Source organism: Arabidopsis thaliana, chromosome 5 (genome assembly GCF_000001735.4).
Source record: "Arabidopsis thaliana chromosome 5, partial sequence".
In the NCBI taxonomy this organism is placed as follows: Eukaryota; Viridiplantae; Streptophyta; class Magnoliopsida; order Brassicales; family Brassicaceae; genus Arabidopsis; species Arabidopsis thaliana.
Window position 1 is genome coordinate 3,089,272 of NC_003076.8, and position 16,833 is coordinate 3,106,104.

A 16,833-nucleotide genomic window follows, 5' to 3' on the forward strand; every position below is an offset into this window, starting at 1 on the left:
TAACAATTTAACCAAAAACTAATCCACCAACACTTGAAATAACCAATAAGTGGCAAAACACTTCGTTAGTGTACAGATCCATAGTACAATTTTTAAAAGGAAACACTGATTCGAGTTTTTACCACATAAAGATGCTAATAACTCAACGAAGAAGATCCTGAAAAGTTTTCATGAAGAAGACCGCATGTTTTCAAGGTCTGAGAGCGGCTTTGTGAACCATGGTTTCCTTGTGAATTTGGTGGCAACTCTTTTCCACAAGATCTAGAAGCTTCTCCAAATTCCCTGCCCACGAGTTTAGAATCTCGTTGCTGTCCTTTGCGATCTGGAAGCACACAATTCCAGATGGTCTGTCTATTTTTGCAATCAGTGCTTTTGACACTACCATCTCCGATAGATGCTTCTCCGCCTCCTGAAATCACAATTTCCAACAATTATAACAAGCAGAAGCATAGTTGATATAGCCAGTGAGATTAGATCAAACATACCTCCATGCTCAGGCATAAAAGCTCGGCAAGTCTCTTTAAGGTTATCCTTGCGTAGTACTTTGAGACAACGAGGATATTCTGCAGAATAAATTAATAACTTTAAAGCATCAATCAACTTATGTAAACAAGCTTAAAGACAAATTGAGAGACTTACATGTTCGATGATTCTCAGTTTCAGATCTTCACCAGCTTTGTCACCCAAAGAACCTCCAATCATGCTTTTCTCTTTCTCGAACTCATCCTTGTATTTGTTCCACAGAGATGTCCATTGAATAACCTCCATTGTCACTACCTGTTTTAGAAGCATCCTGAAACGGGTGATATCAAACAAAGAAAAAAAGACTGAGAACCCATTTGAGTACAAAAGAATCAGTTATTGAAATAACAAAATTTATCAGAAAATAAAATATACTTGAAATCAGGGATTTCTGATAAATTCTTGTCTTCCAGAGTTGCATTGAGCAAGCTTGATTGCATTGGGTCATGAGGTGCCAAGACCAAGAACCAGCAGATCTTCCTCAGGACCTAATGTTTTGAAGATCAAAGAAAGTTATTACACTAACCCTATAGAATGTATACTAACTATACATCCAATCAACGGCATGAGCTTACCGGAATCCACTGCTCCGGAGTTTCTTTTACTGAAGGGATATCATATATCGCCTTGTAGCTACGGCAGATTTCAATGTACTCATTGTTATGAGAATAGTACCTACATAGTTGAAATTTTTTATGGTTAATAATAAAAAAGATGAGAATGCCACAGAAATCAATCATGGTACGTCAGAATTCAGTGGATAACATAATGCAATTGATGTCCAAAATCGTTGGCCATGAAAAGAGAGTCATAAATTTGACACAAAAGGAGATTCATCCAAATTTCGATACTGTCCTCCAGGAAAAAGTTGTAATATGCATCTCTGAGAAAACCATAGCAAGCAAAAGCCACACAGATTGATAGAATTTAAGAGACAGAGAGAGAGGTCCATAATTAAACAGTCATATAAGAATTTAAAATGCCATGATAAATGATGGAAATACAAATCACGAACAATGTGATAGAGAAGCTCAAGAAGGCCGTACCGAATCATAAGCTCGTAGTAAATTCGCTTAAGCTCCAAAAGGGTTGGTATATCAGCAGGAGCCTCTTCTACCATGTTATCACCTTCCTTAGGTTTCTTCTTATCTTTTTTTGTATCTGCGTCAAAAACTCTAGGATTGATCTTCCTAGATAAGATTTGTGCACGAACAAAATCTTGACGATCCAAGCACAAGCGAACCTTTAAAGTTTGACCACAATAGTTTGATAGTTATCACAATGAAAGAAAACACCAGCAAATTATTAATTGCAACGTAACTACACAAGTCCTTACTTGTTCAAGGATAAATGCAATTTTCTCAGTTTTTGCCATAGCACCAAATGTCTCCACCTGTTAATTATTTATCAAATTGCAGGGGTTAACAAGGGAAGAAAATTTCCAGGAGATTTAATAGCCAAATGCACAAAATCTTACAGCAACTTCTTGCATAAGATCTGCAGCTTCAGCTATCTGACCCTGTTCTTCCTTAATCTTAGCAAGTTTCTTGGTGAGACGTGCCCTCTCGATTTCAACATATATCTATACATGTAAAATGCAATGGTAAACAATTACACAGAATGATGAAGTTATTATAAAGAATACACCATCAGTTTCATAGTTTCGCACCTTTCCAGCAGATACATTGTTCAGCGTCTTGATAAGCTCTATCCGAGTTTCAATGTCTGGTGTCTGATCGATATACTGCATTGCTTGCTGCACCATGGATTGCACAGCCTGCAAGTGGAGAAGTTCACAAAAAAAAAATCAGTGATGTTGACTTATCACTTTGTATCCTTACTTTTAACTATAATTTTGTACATGGAAAGGTGAAGCTAATTCTGTCTGAAGTAACTAGACCAAGAAAACACGCAAAGCAAAAGTAAAACCAACGAAACACTGAAAATCAAACTAAGTTAAGTAATAAACTGAACTAAATACAAACATCACTATCTGCAATGACCCAATTTAGCTTTAATATTTGAGTCAACAGTGAATCTATCAAAATCATAGAGAGGAATCGTAAAAGCAACCTATCACAGGACAACATCCCACAAAAAGAAGCTTGTATCCAACACAAAGTCGAATCCTCCTGAATTTGTGCTAATGTCCTTAATCTCTTTCCAAGATTAGGGTTACCAAAAACTAGGCCTATGCAATTCCTAAGTCAAATGTGGAACAAATCACATTCAAAACTCAAACAAAATATCCAACTTAAACAAATCCTTCAAATTATCCCAAACCAAAAGTTCATGTTCCTTAAGAGCTTAAACCACAAACACTGATAGGATATAACCAAAATTCCAAGTACCTGTTTGAGCTGACCACGTTTCTTAGAGAGATTGAGAATCTGCTCATTCAGAAGTTTCCAATCCTTAGCATCGAAACAAAGCTGAAGAATCTCAGTGGCGGCTTTCCTTGTACCGGCTACGTTTTCGGCGAGTCTCATCTGCTTCTCTTCATTCAGAAGCCGATCTATCGTTGCCTCAAGCTTCCCGCTGTCTCCCTGAAATACAAACTATGACGGAATGAGAAGATGCAAAAATTTCGAAAACGAGAAAAAAACTTAATATCAGATCTGAGTAATTGAAGACTCGCCATCGTGAGAAATCCAACGAGAATCAACTCAAAGTAGTTGAAATTCTGGTGACGGAACGACGAAGCTTTAAACTATGGAGAAAGAGGAGACGGACGAGAGAGATGAGAGAGCTTTTGGGAGTAGCTGAGCACAGATAATTCGCAGAGTTCCCAACCCCTTGAACAAGAAATCTCAGATTCTTCGGCCGATGGATCTTTTTACATGGGCTGCTAATGGGCCATTAACTAATTGTTTTGAGTCAATCAGGTTTGGTATGTAATACCGGTCTAGTTATATGGTATGGTGTTGGTTCAGAAGTATCGAACCGATCCCATTGATTGAACAAACTCACGTCGTTCGTTCTTCCGCCCAAATCTCATGATATCTTCGAATTTTCGTAGCGAAACCAGAGATTCTATAATGTCGATCGAGAACTCCCTGTCTCGAGATTCAATGGTTTACCTTGATTACTGGAAAGATCTTTTCTGAATTTTTTTCATCGAGGAGAAGAACGTTAAGGAGGAAGAAGGTGAATCTTACTTCTGTGAAACTCTTATTACGCTCTTAGAATTCGAATATTGATCCTCTTACATATTCCTTAGATTCGCTGCTTACCTCCATCAATTGTGTTAACTTCGGTATTGGTTTCGATTTGTGCTCTAGAGATTATTTGCACTAGGAAGGTGAAGGAACTGTAGCCGAGACTCTGTTTTGCAATGTGCAAGGTGATGGATTAGAATAATCTGCTTACAGCTAGGAATCAGAGTTTCGAAATGATGATTTCTGGAAGCTTCTCTTTTGGTCGAAGACGCGACTATGGGACTTAATTTCGCAGTGCCGATTTTGCTGGAGTAATCAAAATGCGGTTTTGGAGGGAACGTGGCAGGGAAAATAAGGAACATATGGTAGCGCCATTATGCGGCCAAATTCGAGTATTGGTGGTTGGTGATTCAGGTAATATTAACAAATTCTCGTTTCCATAGATTTGGTAATGGTTCTAGCTTTTTAAGTAGCCATTTAATGGAACTAAAGAAAGTTTGTCGTAGTGCACAAACTCATCCTTAAAGAAGGAGCTAATGAGAAGATTTCTCATGATGATTGGATATGAGTTTCTACTTGTGGAACCTAATAAGAGTCAAGTTTCGTAAGTCTACTACATCTTCTCCACTATTGAGCAAAGTTTTATCTCTGGATATCAAATTAGGTGTGGGAAAATCATCTCTTGTGCATCTCATTGTCAAAGGCTCCTCTATTGTTCGCCCATCTCAAACTATTGGATGTACAGTTGGTGTCAAGGTAACTTAAGCTGTTCTATAAAAAAAATTCTCGATATGGTTAAAGAGAGCATGGGATAAGTTTCCCTACTTAGTTTCTGGAACTCTCTTTGGTGCAGCACTTAACTTACGCAAGTCCTGCTAGTTCTTCAAGTATCATTAAAGGTGACTCAGAGAGAGATTTCTTCGTCGAACTTTGGGATGTTTCAGGTCATGAACGATACAAAGATTGCCGCTCACTGTTCTATTCACAAATCAATGGTCTGTCTCAACAAATGTCATCTCTGTCCCTGTTTTGTCACTGATGCGACTGTTTGATTATGCAGGAGTTATTTTTGTTCATGATCTTTCGCAAAGGACTACAAAAACTAATTTGCAGAAATGGGCGGGTGAAGTTTCAGTAACTGGGGAGTTTTCAGCTCCCCTTTCTTCTGGTGGGCCTGGTGGTCTTCCCGTCCCATACATCGTTATTGGAAACAAAGCTGATATTGCTGCCAAAGGAGGAACAAATGGAAGCAGTGGCAATCTTGTTGATGCAGCTCGTCATTGGGTTGAGAAGCAGGGTCTGCTTCCCCATAGTGATGAACTTCCTCTCTCTGAGAGCTTCCCTAGCAATGTTGGTCTCATAATGGTAACCACAGACTAAATTACTTGCTTTATTTGAATTTAGTGTTATGCGGTATGTCATATAATTTTGGTAAAATTATGCACAGGCTGCCAAGGAAGCTAGATATGACAAAGAAGCTCTGACCAAAATTTTCCATATGGTTGGTGTCATTTCTGACCTTGCCATGTTTTACAATAGCTCTCTCCCTCTCTCTCTTTCTCTTCAACCTAATGAACGTTTTTCGTTTTCAGTTGATAAGAAGAAGATATTTCTCAGACGAACTACCGTCGCCTTCTTCAGCATGGTCTCTTTCCCATGCACCTTCCCAGCGGTTAGATGAGGGCACAAGTGATGAAGATCAGTTCTATAAAAGAACAAGGTATATATATTTATCATCCTAAAAAAAATCGGATTTCTTTTCTTTATCGGGTTTTGGTCTTTTGAATTTTGCAGCCTAAGGGAAGGAGATGCTTACAAATATAACACATTACCGCAACACAATCTCATGCAGTCTCCTACACTCTATCCGCAGCAACCACCTGACCGTTACAATTACGCTATTCCGAGATTCTCTCTTTCCAGTGTAGAGGAAACCAGCAATGGTAATGGCAGGTCTAAGCGGATGGATATTAACGTCTGAAAGTAAAACACAGATCAAATCTCACATTATTTTCCTGTAATCTTCCAAACATTATCTTCTTTTATTTGTCAACACTCCAAACATAATCTAAGTATTCTTTTTTTCTAAATAATACATGATTCGTGTGATAATTATCTTAATCATGTGAAAAAAACTTGATAAGTTTTTTTTTTTTTTTTTTTTAAGTTGGTAAGTATAAGCTTGATCAGTTAGAATTTAGAATCCCAAACTAAATCGGATTGTAAACAACTCAGTTCCTTATAAATACACTCGAATCATAATTGTAAGACAAAGAAGAAGAAAAAAAACAAAGTGTTGTATCCAAACGATGAAGACAACAAAGATTGAGAGTGAAGCCGTATGTAAGCATTGGTTTTTGTATATAGCGGAGTTCATCAAAGAAAGACTAAGTGAAGCGAAACTCAAGGAATACATGGGGTTGATGAAACAATTTAGGTCCCGGCATATACAAGGAGATGAACTCATAAAGTCTCTTCAAAATCTGTTTCAAGGAGACGTGGTTCTTTCTCAAATGTTCAACGCACTTATGAAAACAGAGATCCAAGAACTGCAAGGTAACGAAAATCCGGAAACAGTCGCAAGAAAAAGAACAAGGAGTGAAGCAGAGAATGATGATGGGATTGAAGAAGGTGAAATTCGAGAGGGGCATTGCGATTGTCCTCGTTGCAAGATTGGTCGGGAAGAAGCAGAAAGGCGTAGTATACCCATTAAGAAAAGAATTTGTCGTGGGTTTTAGAAGATTTTGTTTTGTTCTTAATATCACATGTTATTCAGTTTGTGCTTTTCAAATATTTTTCCAAATTCTATGTTACTACTCAATTTATGTTAAATCATAAAATAACTTGGGTTTTTTTTAATCAAATTATATTATGATAAATTTTGTTGTTCTTCTCTATTTATCATCAATTATAAATATATTTCTAATTAATCCTGTTATGATGATATTCAATTTCTTGCAGAATATATGATTGTAGTAAACAATTTTGATCTTTTTTTGCTATTAAATCAAAAATTTATACCAACTTTATCAAAATCATTGCCTATTCAAACTTGATGATTATTATTCGGTTTATTTCAATTTTTCTCTATTACTAACATAGTAACATTTATCTAATTAACCTCTCTTCCCCAAAAAAAATCTAATTAACCTCCTTGGATTTTCCTTTTTTAATTATAGAGTTTGCTTCTTTTTTTTTATATATAACCGGTCAAAGCTTTTGTTTTGTCTCATATTCATCACTTTCGTTGTTAAGACGGAAAAAAAAAAAAAAGAGGCAGAACCAAAAAACTTTAGGGTTCGATTTCGCTCCTTGGTAATCACCATGTCCGGAGAAGAAGAAGAGAACGCCGCCGAACTCAAGATCGGAGATGGTACTTCTCTATTCTCTTCGCCATATCCCCCGCTGTGTACCTCAAAATTAGGGTTTCTTTGCCTCATCGAATTGATCTTAATTCAATACGATTTAATTGAGCTTAACTGTATCGAAAATCCCTTAATTATTTGAGATTTATCATCGAAATTGATGGGTTTTATTCTCTTTGACAAAAGAGTTTTTGAAGGCAAAGTGCTTAATGAACTGTGAAGTCTCTTTGATTCTTGAGCACAAGTTTGAACAGCTTCAGCAAATCTCAGAGGATCCTATGAATCAAGTTTCTCAGTAAGTATAATTGTGTTTCATAGAGATTCATTGTATATTAGCCATCATGAATTGAAGAATTTAGTCAGTTTTATATGTTACTTCTAGGTTAGTGAATCAATGTTGAATATTGTTGAAGAAGTTATGTTTGCTCCTTGCAGAGTGTTTGAGAAGTCCTTGCAATATGTGAAGCGATTCAGCCGCTACAAGAATCCAGATGCTGTTAGACAAGTTCGAGAGTATCCTTTTTCTGAATTAGTTTGATTCAAAGTTTTTAAGTAATCGTTGCTTTGACATGCTTCCTTCTTGATGAGTGAGATTTTACAGTCACTGGTTTAATTCTATAGTTTTGTGAGAATATGCTATTCCTTAACTCAACTTTTGCAGAATACTAAGCAGACATCAACTCACTGAGTTTGAGGTACAATGTTAAATCTCTTGAGATTGGATTTTTGTTTATCAATTAAGTCGTTTCGGTAGAAGACTTAAAACATTGCATTGTTCATTATTGAACAGCTATGTGTTCTTGGCAATCTCTGTCCTGAAACTGTTGAAGAAGCAGTGGCAATGGTTCCTTCTCTTAAGGTAAATAAAGATTCTACTTTTTCTATTCAGTGGAGATAATAAGATAACCTCAAAAGGACAAATTGTATTGTTATGTAAGTGGACTTTTGAGATGATGTAAGCTTCTCTTTTGTGTAGACAAAAGGAAGAGCTCATGATGATGAAGCTATTGAGAAGATGCTCAATGATCTCTCACTTGTCAAGAGATTCGAGTAGTGCAGAAGATTCTCAAGATCTAAGATTCTGAACATTTAGCAGGATGCTTTACTTGCCTTCTAGCTGATCTGGAGTTAATTCGCCACGTCTGAAATTATAAAGCTTTAATGCCTAGAATTTCTGGAATGATACCTTCATGTTAAATGAATGTAATTTACAACGGATGATCCAAGCTTTTAATGAAATATACCATCTCTTTTTCACTAAATCAAGTAAGGGATGACACTATATACATACTACACCTAAAGCAGCTATGTGTGAACTGTGAAGCTTTAATTCCATCTCTTGGCATTTTTGCTGGACTTTGACTTCTTTTTGGAAGCTTGAAACGCTTTCATCTTTTGCTTCTTCCGTGCTTCTCTCTCAGCCTTTGACATCTTTGACTTTGCTTTCACTTTTGGAGCTTTTTCTTCCAATTCTGCTTCCCTCTCCAGCTCCCTTGCTCTAGCTTCAACATTCTTCTCCAGGAAATACTGAGAAACAGTTCAAAACAGTTCAAAACACAACCTAGAATGAACAAATTTGGCAAAGGTCTATTTACAAGAGGAAACTAGGTTGAGAGAGATTTCATTACATTGTAGTCTCCTGCATAGTCCATTAAACCACCATCTCTGACTTCAATAACTCTGTTAACAATCTGTTTAATGAAGTATCTATCGTGTGAGACTGTGATGACCGTGCCTTTGTACTCATTTATAGCTTCCTGATGAAAGAAGGAAACAGAGAATCAGATCATACTCAACCTCCAAGAACAGTTTGGCCTATTGAACAGATAAGAGTATGGTTAGAGACCTCAAGCATTTCTTTTGAAGGTATGTCTAAGTGATTGGTGGGTTCGTCCAACACAAGTAGAGTGGATGGTTTCACCATGAATTTGCAGAAAGCAAGGCGTGCCTAAGACCGCAAGAAAAAAGGCGATGAAGAACATGATGAGTATTATATTGAGGATAATGATAGACATTATGTTACCTTCTCACCACCACTCAAAAGAGAGACCTTTCTATCCAACATGTCAGCTTTGAAGTTGCACCGACCAAGAAGAGCTTTTATATCATCAATTCTCCAATCTACAGCAGCTTCAACAACTGTCTCAATCACCGTTTTATCCAAATCTTGAGCCTCTGCCTACAGCCAAACAAATGAGTAAAACTGTATTTTCTGATTCCTCTAAAAAGCCATTTCTTCATGATAGAACAAACCTGATTCTGCTCGAAGTAGTTTGGCAATACATTGTGCTCCCCAAGTATCACCTCACCTCTCATAGGCTTCTCCAAACCCATAATAAGTTTCAGCAATGTACTCTTTCCGCACCCGTTTGGACCAATTATAGCGACTTTCTCTCCTCTTTCTATAGCTAGATTCGCCTTGTTAAATAACATCTGCTTGCATCAGAAATACAGATCAAAACACAAGCAATAAAATGTACTACCAACAGCATTTGACTAACTATATCATCTCACCTTATCATCAAAACCAAATACAAGATTCTTAACAGTGACTACAGATCTTCCACTTAATCCACATTCCGGAAACCGGATTTTCATTTGTTTCCGCTGAAATGGCTTCTCTATTAGCTCCTCTTCCTGAAGCTTCTCCAGTTTCTGTTTATATAAACACAAATTCAAGTAAGTTTCATACATATTCTCTGCTTCATAAGTACTAGTTAATACCTTTTCTGCTGAAGAAGCTCGACCAGAATTTGCTCCAGCACTTAGCCTACTAATCAAATCCTTTGTTGCTTCAATCTCTTTCTGTTGCTTCTCCCAAGCAGCATACTGAGCTTCAACCAACTCTGCCTTTGAAATTACATACTGAGAGTAATTACCATCGAAAGTCCTCGAAACTCCCATTTCGGTTTCCACAATTTTAGTACACAACTGATCAAGAAACGCCCTGTCATGTGATATTATGACCATAGGCACATCTTGCTTAATCAAGTAACCTTCAAGCCACTCAATAGTATCAAGATCCAAATGATTCGTTGGCTCATCCAAAAGCAGTAAATCTGGATTCTGTTCACAGAATCACACATTAGCGTAGCTCTCAATACAGAGTTAAAGGAATCACATTTCTCATTACTACTACCTGAAGCAAAATCTTCCCAAGTGACATTCTCATTTGCCATCCACTGCTAAAAGAAGCCACAAGCCTATCAGCATCCTCCGACACAAACCCTAATTCCGACATCAGCTTACTGATTTTAGCATGGATAGAATCCAAATCAACCTCTTGAGCTCGTCTCTGCAACAAATCGAATTCGTCTAGTAACTTTCCCATTAGTTCTAAATCATCAACAGCTTCTTCAATCGCCTTCTGCAAGTTCTCAAGCTTCCTCGCTATTTCCATCTCTTCCTTAAACGTACACATGAACTCTTCCTTCACTGTCTTCCCCATTGAAACCTCGAACTCTTGACTCAAGAAAGCAACTTTCAAATTGGGTTTGGCCCAAATCACGTTTCCTGAATCAGGTTCTTCTTGACCCGTTATGATCCTGAGCTGTGTCGTCTTCCCTGCACCGTTGACGCCGATTAACCCTACTTTTTCTCCTTTCTTCACTTCCCAAGTCACATCCTTTAGCACCGTAATGCCTTCATAGCTCTTACTAATGTTCTCAAGTCTCACTCCCGACGAAATCGAAGACGCACCATTGTTTGATTGCTTACTGATCAGCTTCCGATCGGTAGATAAGAGAGATTCGAGCTCTGAATTGGAGCTGGCTGCGGAAACGTGAGCTCTAATATTGGGGAATACTCGTCTAGGGTTAGAAACAGAGGAGAGTTTGAAGGTGAAAAGTGTAGGGCAAGTAATAGTATTAGTGAAGAAGAAGGTCGAACGAAGGTTTAAGCTATAGAGATTCGTCGTTAATACCATTGTTGGTATAAAATGTTAGACATCAAACGATTAAAACGAAGCTATTTTGATTGTTAAAGAAAATGTAGGTTTTGATTGTTAACTCTCGAGGCTTCTATAGCGTGTGAGCGAAGAAGTGTCACGAACACACACGTATGCATGTGAAGCTCAAGGCTCATAAATTGCCACGTGTCAAACCGCATAACCACTATTTTTCTAGATTACCACGTCACCGGATTGACAAATCGGGCACTAGTCTCACCCGTTTGTGCACATTACTTTGGTTTCTAGGTTATTATTCGTGCATTAATCATTCACCGATAGCAAATAAGGAAAACAAAACACTAGGTTTATCAATATAGTCACACTCATTCCTAAATTATATTAAGTAATTAAAAAAGCGTCAAAGTACAGTACTTATGTCGAAATCGTACAATATCTAAGGTAATTAATCTATGTCACGATCTTAAGAAAGAACTATCAGTCTAAATATTATATTTCCCTAGTTAGAATGTCTAAATTACCTTATATACCGTTTGGCTTAAAACAAATCACCTTATATAGTGCAAGTGAATCACTAGAATCTTCTCCGATAATCACAAACTCGAAAAGAACAAATAAGCTTTCCATTATAGATTAGGACATTGAATTAGAACACTAAAGTAAAAGGTTAGCTATAAATGCATACAATCTATTTAATAATACATTTTACCGCCTTATAAATGATGAATTCCCACATTTCTTTATTCTTCTTCGTCCTTCAAGATTTAACAAAACACACAACAACAAAAAAAGACGATGGTGAAACTCATGGGGATGGTATAGCGTGAAAGATCGTAATTTTGAGGTAAATGTTTCTTCTAGTATATCTCCTCTAATTATGAAAATAAATACATTATTCAACAATCACTAACTAAAAGTGTAACTTTCACACTTTGTGCAGAGCATATTTTTCAAGATAATATACAAAAATGTATCAAGAAACTAAGCAATTTTATCATTTATGGCTACTTGCTGTCCAAGAAAGAGACGAAGCAAGAGAACATTTGAAACAATCACTCGTCGAACTGTCTAGATTACAGGAATGTTTCAACACTATTCTTTTGTCCGAAGACCAACAAATACCCCATTATTCTTACTCAGAAACCACAGACGAAACCCCCGATCATCAAAAACTGTATAGTTACAATAACTTCTCCAACGAGTCTCCTTCGCGATTCTCGTCCGCATCGTCGATCGATCTCGTCTCTAACTCAACTGTCTATTCCTCGCCGGAGACCTACGACTCTGATTGTTACAGCCTCCGGACGTTGCAGATGGGTTTTGCATTTGAGGAGAAGAAAGATTTTGAGACCCTTGTGCTGGAGAATATAGGACTCGGAAGAATGTTGCCGGAGAACGGTAAGTTCCAGCAAGCTATCATTGAAGCTGGATCGTTGGTTGACTCATTGTTCATAACCGGTCCGATTCCAAAATGGAGAAATCCTCCGGTTCAAATGTTGAGTCAAAGACCGCTTCTGAGTCATTCTATCGGAAAATGGAATTATGGTGGTCAGGGGATCATAAACCGGTCTTTCTCTGGCAAAATGCCACGGTTAAGCTTGATGCCTTAAGTTTCCCTTGAAATTGATTTTATCATGATGTTTAACTTTTTTTTTGTATTTTTTACTAGAGAATTTGATGCAATTAATCAAATAAATCATGTTATCTTTTTATTTATTTATCATCCATTCTTTACAGTACAATATGAAGTACTAAAAACAAAGATTTTAGGAAGAAAATTCGTCTTTAGAGCCAAAGCCTCGAATCCTATATAAAGAGCATAAAGATAAGAATTCATATTCAAAAGACAAAGAAGAAGCTAAGTGAATTTTACCTCATACCTTCCACTCTTCCAGCAGTAGCTACTGTTTTCTTGTGTGGTGGTAGCCTCCAGCTGCAGCCACTAGGCGACGCAGCATAACTTGAATGTGACTCACCATTCAGACCTTTGTAGCACTGAGCAATAGAATCCACACGGAAAAATAAGTCAGAATTTTCATCGTCTAGTTCAAGACAAAGAGATTTTTTAGAGCCTCATTAACAATATAAGCCATAAACCTGCATCTACATTCAGAATAAAGTGTGATCCTTCAGAGAGCTAGAGATCATTTTATGTAAGACATGAGCACCTCATTTTTGTAAACCTTGAGAAAAGACAAATCCATCTTTCAGCGGCACTTGCAGCTCTTCAAACGCACAACTCACCTACACAGAATAAGAGAAGAGCCATTCAGTTTATAAAGAATAAGCAATAACTATATCCAAAGTTTTGCGATTGTTAAGCAAGATTTTTTGGGTCACTGTTATTGGAAAAATCCACTCAATATAATGTCATATGAGCCTTGAGCTTTTTCACACATATTTTCGAAAATAGAAAATAGATTCTTAACTTGCCAGACAAAGTTTAAGGTTAATATATAAAGGATAAAAATTGTAACTCACTGATTTGATGCATCTGAACTTCGCATTCCATATGGGAAAGAACTATGGTTTAAGTCAATGAATGCTGAATCCAAGTAAAATCATCTGAAGAAACAGAGCATACATGAATAAGAGATTTAAAAGGAATCTCGATTGGAGGTTGATGGTCTTCATACCTTTGAGACTCATGGTATCACCAGAAATCACTACAAGAACATGCACCGTCTTGAAAATGATGAAACCTGTTTGAATCCCTTAGAATTATCTGTCTCCCTTCGATCTTTGATATATACTTGAAGGCAGAGTGGCAATCACCGCAAACTCTGAGGTTCTTCATTATTCTGATTGGCAGCGTAGAGCTCCTCTGGGCTGCGAGAACAAAAGCTACAGCGAGCTTCTCGCTGTGATAGCTCAGAATCTCTTCCTTGTTCTCTTGCTCTAGATCATACAAGGCAAATCCTGTCTGTGGCACATAACCTGCGTCTCTCATCTTTCTGTTGAGCTCCTTGAGCTTCTTGTAGATCACATCAGCGTCTGGGTGTGACTTATCCCCAGCAACAAACATATGGACTCCATCCTTCATGGTGACCCAACTATAACCAGCTTCCTTTTTCACATCTGCATCTTTCATTTTCTTTCTCGCCTTTACTAAATCTTCCCATCTTCCTCCAGCAGCATACATGTTACCAAGTAGCACATAGTTTACAGCGTTTTCTGGCTCCAATTGAAAAAGCATTTCTGCTGCTTTCTTTCCTAATTCTGCTTTTCGACCATTTGCTCTGCAACAAGCCCCAAGTACAGTCCTCCAGATGAGAACATTAGGCTTCATTGGCATTTTCTCGATGAAATCTTCCAACTTATCGAGTTCACCTGCACGGCCTAGCACGTCAGCCATACATGAGAAGTGTTCAATCCTAGGAGCTAAGCCATATGAATCACTCATAGATTCGAAATGTTTAAACCCTTCTTCAAGCAGACCCGCATGGCTACAAGCTGACAAGACTCCCACGAATGTAACATGGTCAGGTGGTGTTTGGCCATCGAGCTTCATAGTTTCAAAAAGCTTCAAAGCTTCTTCTCCTTGCCCATGTCGTGCATAGCCCGAAATCATAGAGTTCCAAGAATATGAATTTCTTACAGGCATTGTGTTAAAAAACCTCAAAGCATAATCTAGTCTTCCACATTTGGAATACATGTCAACAAGTGCACTCCCAACTACCACGTCAGATTCTAAACAAGCTCTCACCGAACAAGCATGCACTTCCATACCACGCTCTAGCGTTGCAACAGAAGCAAACGCGCTAAGAACAGTCGCATACATGAAACTATCCAATCTCTGACCTGTCTGCAACATAAACCAGACCAAATCCAAGGCCTTGGCAAGGAGCTCGTTATGTATATACCCCGAGATCATTGAGTTCCAAGTTACATTATCTCTTCTCTCTGCCATTCTAGAAAATATCTTCTCACACCCATCCATCTCCCCACACTTCCCATAACAAGCTATAAGCGCATTTTCAGTGGTTGCTTCATCTGCAATATTGTTCTTTAAAGCTAGTCCGTGTATCTGCTTGCCCAGTTCACCAAATGAAAGGGATGAAACGGCTGAAAGAACGCTTGAAAAGGTTATTCTATTAAGTTTCTGTCCTGCTCGTTGTGCATTCAAGAAACATACCACGGCTTCAGGTAATGACCGTTCTGAACGGGCTAAAGCTCCTATTATAGAATTCCAAGACACCTGATCATGCTCTGGCATTGAGGAAAATATCTTACGGCATTCATTGAGATAGCCGGTCTCTGCATACAGTGTCATAAGCGCATTTGAAACTGAAACATTCAAATCAATCCCCAACTTGAGGCTCTCTCCATGAATCTGTTGTCCTAATTTTGCCCATTTCAAGCTCGCGCATGAGCTTAGCGAACTAATCAGTGTGAAACTTCCAGGCAAGATGTCATGTCGTCTCATACTTTTGTAGCGTTCAACTGCTTCTATGAAACAGCCGTTTTGGTCAAGACCAGTGATCATGGAGTTCCAGGAGACAGAATCTTTATCGGTCATGAAATAGAAAACACGTCTAGCGTCAGCTATTGAGCCGCACTTAGCATACATATTAACAAGGCCATTTCCAATGCCAACCATGAAGTCAACTAAGCCAGTTGTTATTACATGTCCATGAACCTCTCTGCCTTTTTTCAGACCAACTTCCTCTGCTAGAGAATACTCAGGAAATGAGCTCAGGAGAATCACGTATGACTCAGGACTAACATCAATCATGCTATTCATATCCATAAAGAGTTTAGTTGCTTCTTCTCCCCATTTCTGTCGCACCAGACCAACCATTAGACCATTTAAGGTGACCGCATTTCTTGTTTCCATCTGATTAAAAACCTTCCTAGCATAACTCAATGAACCAGACTTTGCAAATGCACTCACCAGTCCGCTGCCAACAAAAAGATCTGTGAGCAACCCTGATTTCTGTATGGTGCACATGATCTGCTCGAGCAAACGAACATCTGGTTCAGTCAAAGAACAAGCAGTAGTTACAAGACTACCAAAAGTGTATTCAGTTGGTCTAGAACCATCATATTGCATGCTAGAGAAAATCCTAAACGCAGATCTCTGATCCCCAGCCTGTGAATAAACCGAAATAATCGAATTCCATGAAACAGAATTCTTAACTTCTATGTCACCGAAAGCACAGAGAGCATAACCGACAGACCCGATACATTTCCAGTACATTGATATGAGCACATTAGAAACAACTGCATCCACTGCATAAGAAAGTTTGAACATCAGGCCATGAATTTGTCTCCCGAAAAGAATCCCAACAGAACCTATCTCCTGACAAGCCCGAAGAACACTAACAAAAGCGTATTGATTAGAAAAAATCCCTTCTTTAACCATATCTCTCAAAAACACTAAAGCTTCCTTATGTTCTCCATTACGACTATATCCTGAAACAATACACGCCCAAGAAACACAGTTCCTAAGAGGCATTTCGTCAAACACCTTACGTGCAGAAACCGAATCACCCGTTTCAAGATAAGCATTGATGAGGTTGTTGCACAAGTAGACATCTTTATCTAACCTATTCTTATATAATCGGGAATGGAAGAATCTAGCAGCTCCTCTATGTCCAACGCAGCTCTGAACAAAAGAAAGAGGAACACAATTAGTCATTAAAAATCTCTGTACTCCAAAACCAACAACAGGGTTTCGTTTAGTGGAGAAGACTTACGTTTAGAAACGACATGAGGGAAGCTAAATCAAATCCAAAACCAAAAAAAAAAAATCGCGCGAACACACAAACAGATCCTCAGTGGACGTTAACTGGCCTAAACGTCGACGTTTCATAATTAGTTTGTGAGACTTCCCAGAATTTTAAATGGGCTTATTTAGTGAGCCCAATACGGACCAATA

At 38.1% G+C, this 16,833-nt stretch overlaps 6 protein-coding genes and 1 long non-coding RNA gene across 15 annotated transcripts; 3 read left to right on the forward strand and 4 right to left on the reverse strand.

The window, feature by feature from the left end:
- Positions 1-6: 6 nt before the first annotated feature.
- EMB2107 (26S proteasome regulatory subunit, putative (RPN5)) lies at positions 7-3,749 on the reverse strand. Of its 3 annotated transcripts, none has more exons than NM_121027.4 (11): positions 3,161-3,749; positions 2,874-3,068; positions 2,192-2,299; positions 2,000-2,104; positions 1,859-1,915; positions 1,569-1,765; positions 1,098-1,197; positions 898-1,010; positions 640-793; positions 486-563; positions 7-409 (listed from the first exon to the last, which is right to left on the reverse strand). In NM_121027.4, exons 1-11 carry the CDS (start codon positions 3,161-3,163, stop codon positions 191-193), a joined length of 1,329 nt encoding a protein of 442 aa, NP_196552.1. In that variant the 5' UTR covers positions 3,164-3,749; the 3' UTR covers positions 7-190. The 3 variants fall into 3 exon arrangements, with proteins under 3 accessions (NP_196552.1, NP_001119202.1, NP_974758.1); NM_001125730.1 differs by having other exon boundaries at positions 636-793; positions 3,161-3,324; NM_203029.2 differs by having other exon boundaries at positions 2,874-3,064; positions 3,157-3,295.
- On the forward strand, positions 3,462-5,885 carry AT5G09910 (Ras-related small GTP-binding family protein; the record flags this gene model as incomplete). Of its 5 annotated transcripts, none has more annotated exons than NM_001343075.1 (9): positions 3,462-3,669; positions 3,804-4,094; positions 4,345-4,436; positions 4,534-4,675; positions 4,741-5,045; positions 5,128-5,181; positions 5,273-5,400; positions 5,475-5,728; positions 5,825-5,885. In NM_001343075.1, 7 exons carry the CDS (start codon positions 4,001-4,003, stop codon positions 5,659-5,661), a joined length of 1,002 nt encoding a protein of 333 aa, NP_001318521.1. In that variant the 3' UTR covers positions 5,662-5,728; positions 5,825-5,885. The 5 variants fall into 5 exon arrangements, with proteins under 5 accessions (NP_001318521.1, NP_001330738.1, NP_001330737.1 ...); NM_001343076.1 differs by having other exon boundaries at positions 3,560-3,669; positions 4,534-4,624; NM_001343077.1 differs by lacking the exon at positions 5,825-5,885 and having other exon boundaries at positions 3,576-3,669; positions 4,534-4,624; positions 5,475-5,786.
- A 115-nt stretch (positions 5,886-6,000) lies between these two features.
- Positions 6,001-6,362, reverse strand: AT5G01635. Its single transcript, NR_142524.1, has one exon. It is a non-coding gene; the product is annotated as an other RNA (long non-coding RNA).
- A 549-nt stretch (positions 6,363-6,911) lies between these two features.
- NRPB4 (RNA polymerase II, Rpb4, core protein) lies at positions 6,912-8,566 on the forward strand. The gene is made up of 6 exons (NM_121029.3): positions 6,912-7,053; positions 7,232-7,340; positions 7,481-7,558; positions 7,707-7,740; positions 7,836-7,904; positions 8,022-8,566. The coding sequence occupies exons 1-6, from the start codon at positions 7,005-7,007 to the stop codon at positions 8,097-8,099; spliced, it is 417 nt and encodes a 138-aa protein (NP_196554.1). The 5' UTR covers positions 6,912-7,004; the 3' UTR covers positions 8,100-8,566.
- On the reverse strand, positions 8,284-11,020 carry ABCF2 (ABC transporter family protein). Its single transcript, NM_121030.3, has 8 exons — positions 10,185-11,020; positions 9,770-10,111; positions 9,560-9,700; positions 9,299-9,478; positions 9,069-9,224; positions 8,892-8,993; positions 8,674-8,802; positions 8,284-8,572 (listed from the first exon to the last, which is right to left on the reverse strand). The coding sequence occupies exons 1-8, from the start codon at positions 10,968-10,970 to the stop codon at positions 8,372-8,374; spliced, it is 2,037 nt and encodes a 678-aa protein (NP_196555.2). The 5' UTR covers positions 10,971-11,020; the 3' UTR covers positions 8,284-8,371.
- Positions 11,021-11,920: 900 nt separating this feature from the next.
- On the forward strand, positions 11,921-12,562 carry AT5G09940 (hypothetical protein (DUF1635); the record flags this gene model as incomplete). The annotated part of the gene is made up of 1 exon (NM_121031.1): positions 11,921-12,562. The coding sequence occupies one exon, from the start codon at positions 11,921-11,923 to the stop codon at positions 12,560-12,562; it is 642 nt and encodes a 213-aa protein (NP_196556.1).
- A 361-nt stretch (positions 12,563-12,923) lies between these two features.
- MEF7 (Tetratricopeptide repeat (TPR)-like superfamily protein) lies at positions 12,924-16,679 on the reverse strand (the record flags this gene model as incomplete). 3 transcript variants are annotated; one of them, NM_001343079.1, is made up of 4 exons in its annotated part: positions 12,924-12,947; positions 13,121-13,196; positions 13,434-13,517; positions 13,589-16,593. In NM_001343079.1, one exon carries the CDS (start codon positions 16,591-16,593, stop codon positions 13,606-13,608), a length of 2,988 nt encoding a protein of 995 aa, NP_001318522.1. The 3 variants fall into 3 exon arrangements, with proteins under 3 accessions (NP_001318522.1, NP_001330962.1, NP_196557.1); NM_001343080.1 differs by lacking the exons at positions 12,924-12,947; positions 13,121-13,196 and adding an exon at positions 16,652-16,679 and having other exon boundaries at positions 13,454-13,517; positions 13,589-16,560; NM_121032.1 differs by lacking the exons at positions 12,924-12,947; positions 13,121-13,196; positions 13,434-13,517 and having other exon boundaries at positions 13,606-16,593.
- Between the last annotated feature and the right edge of the window lie 154 nt (positions 16,680-16,833).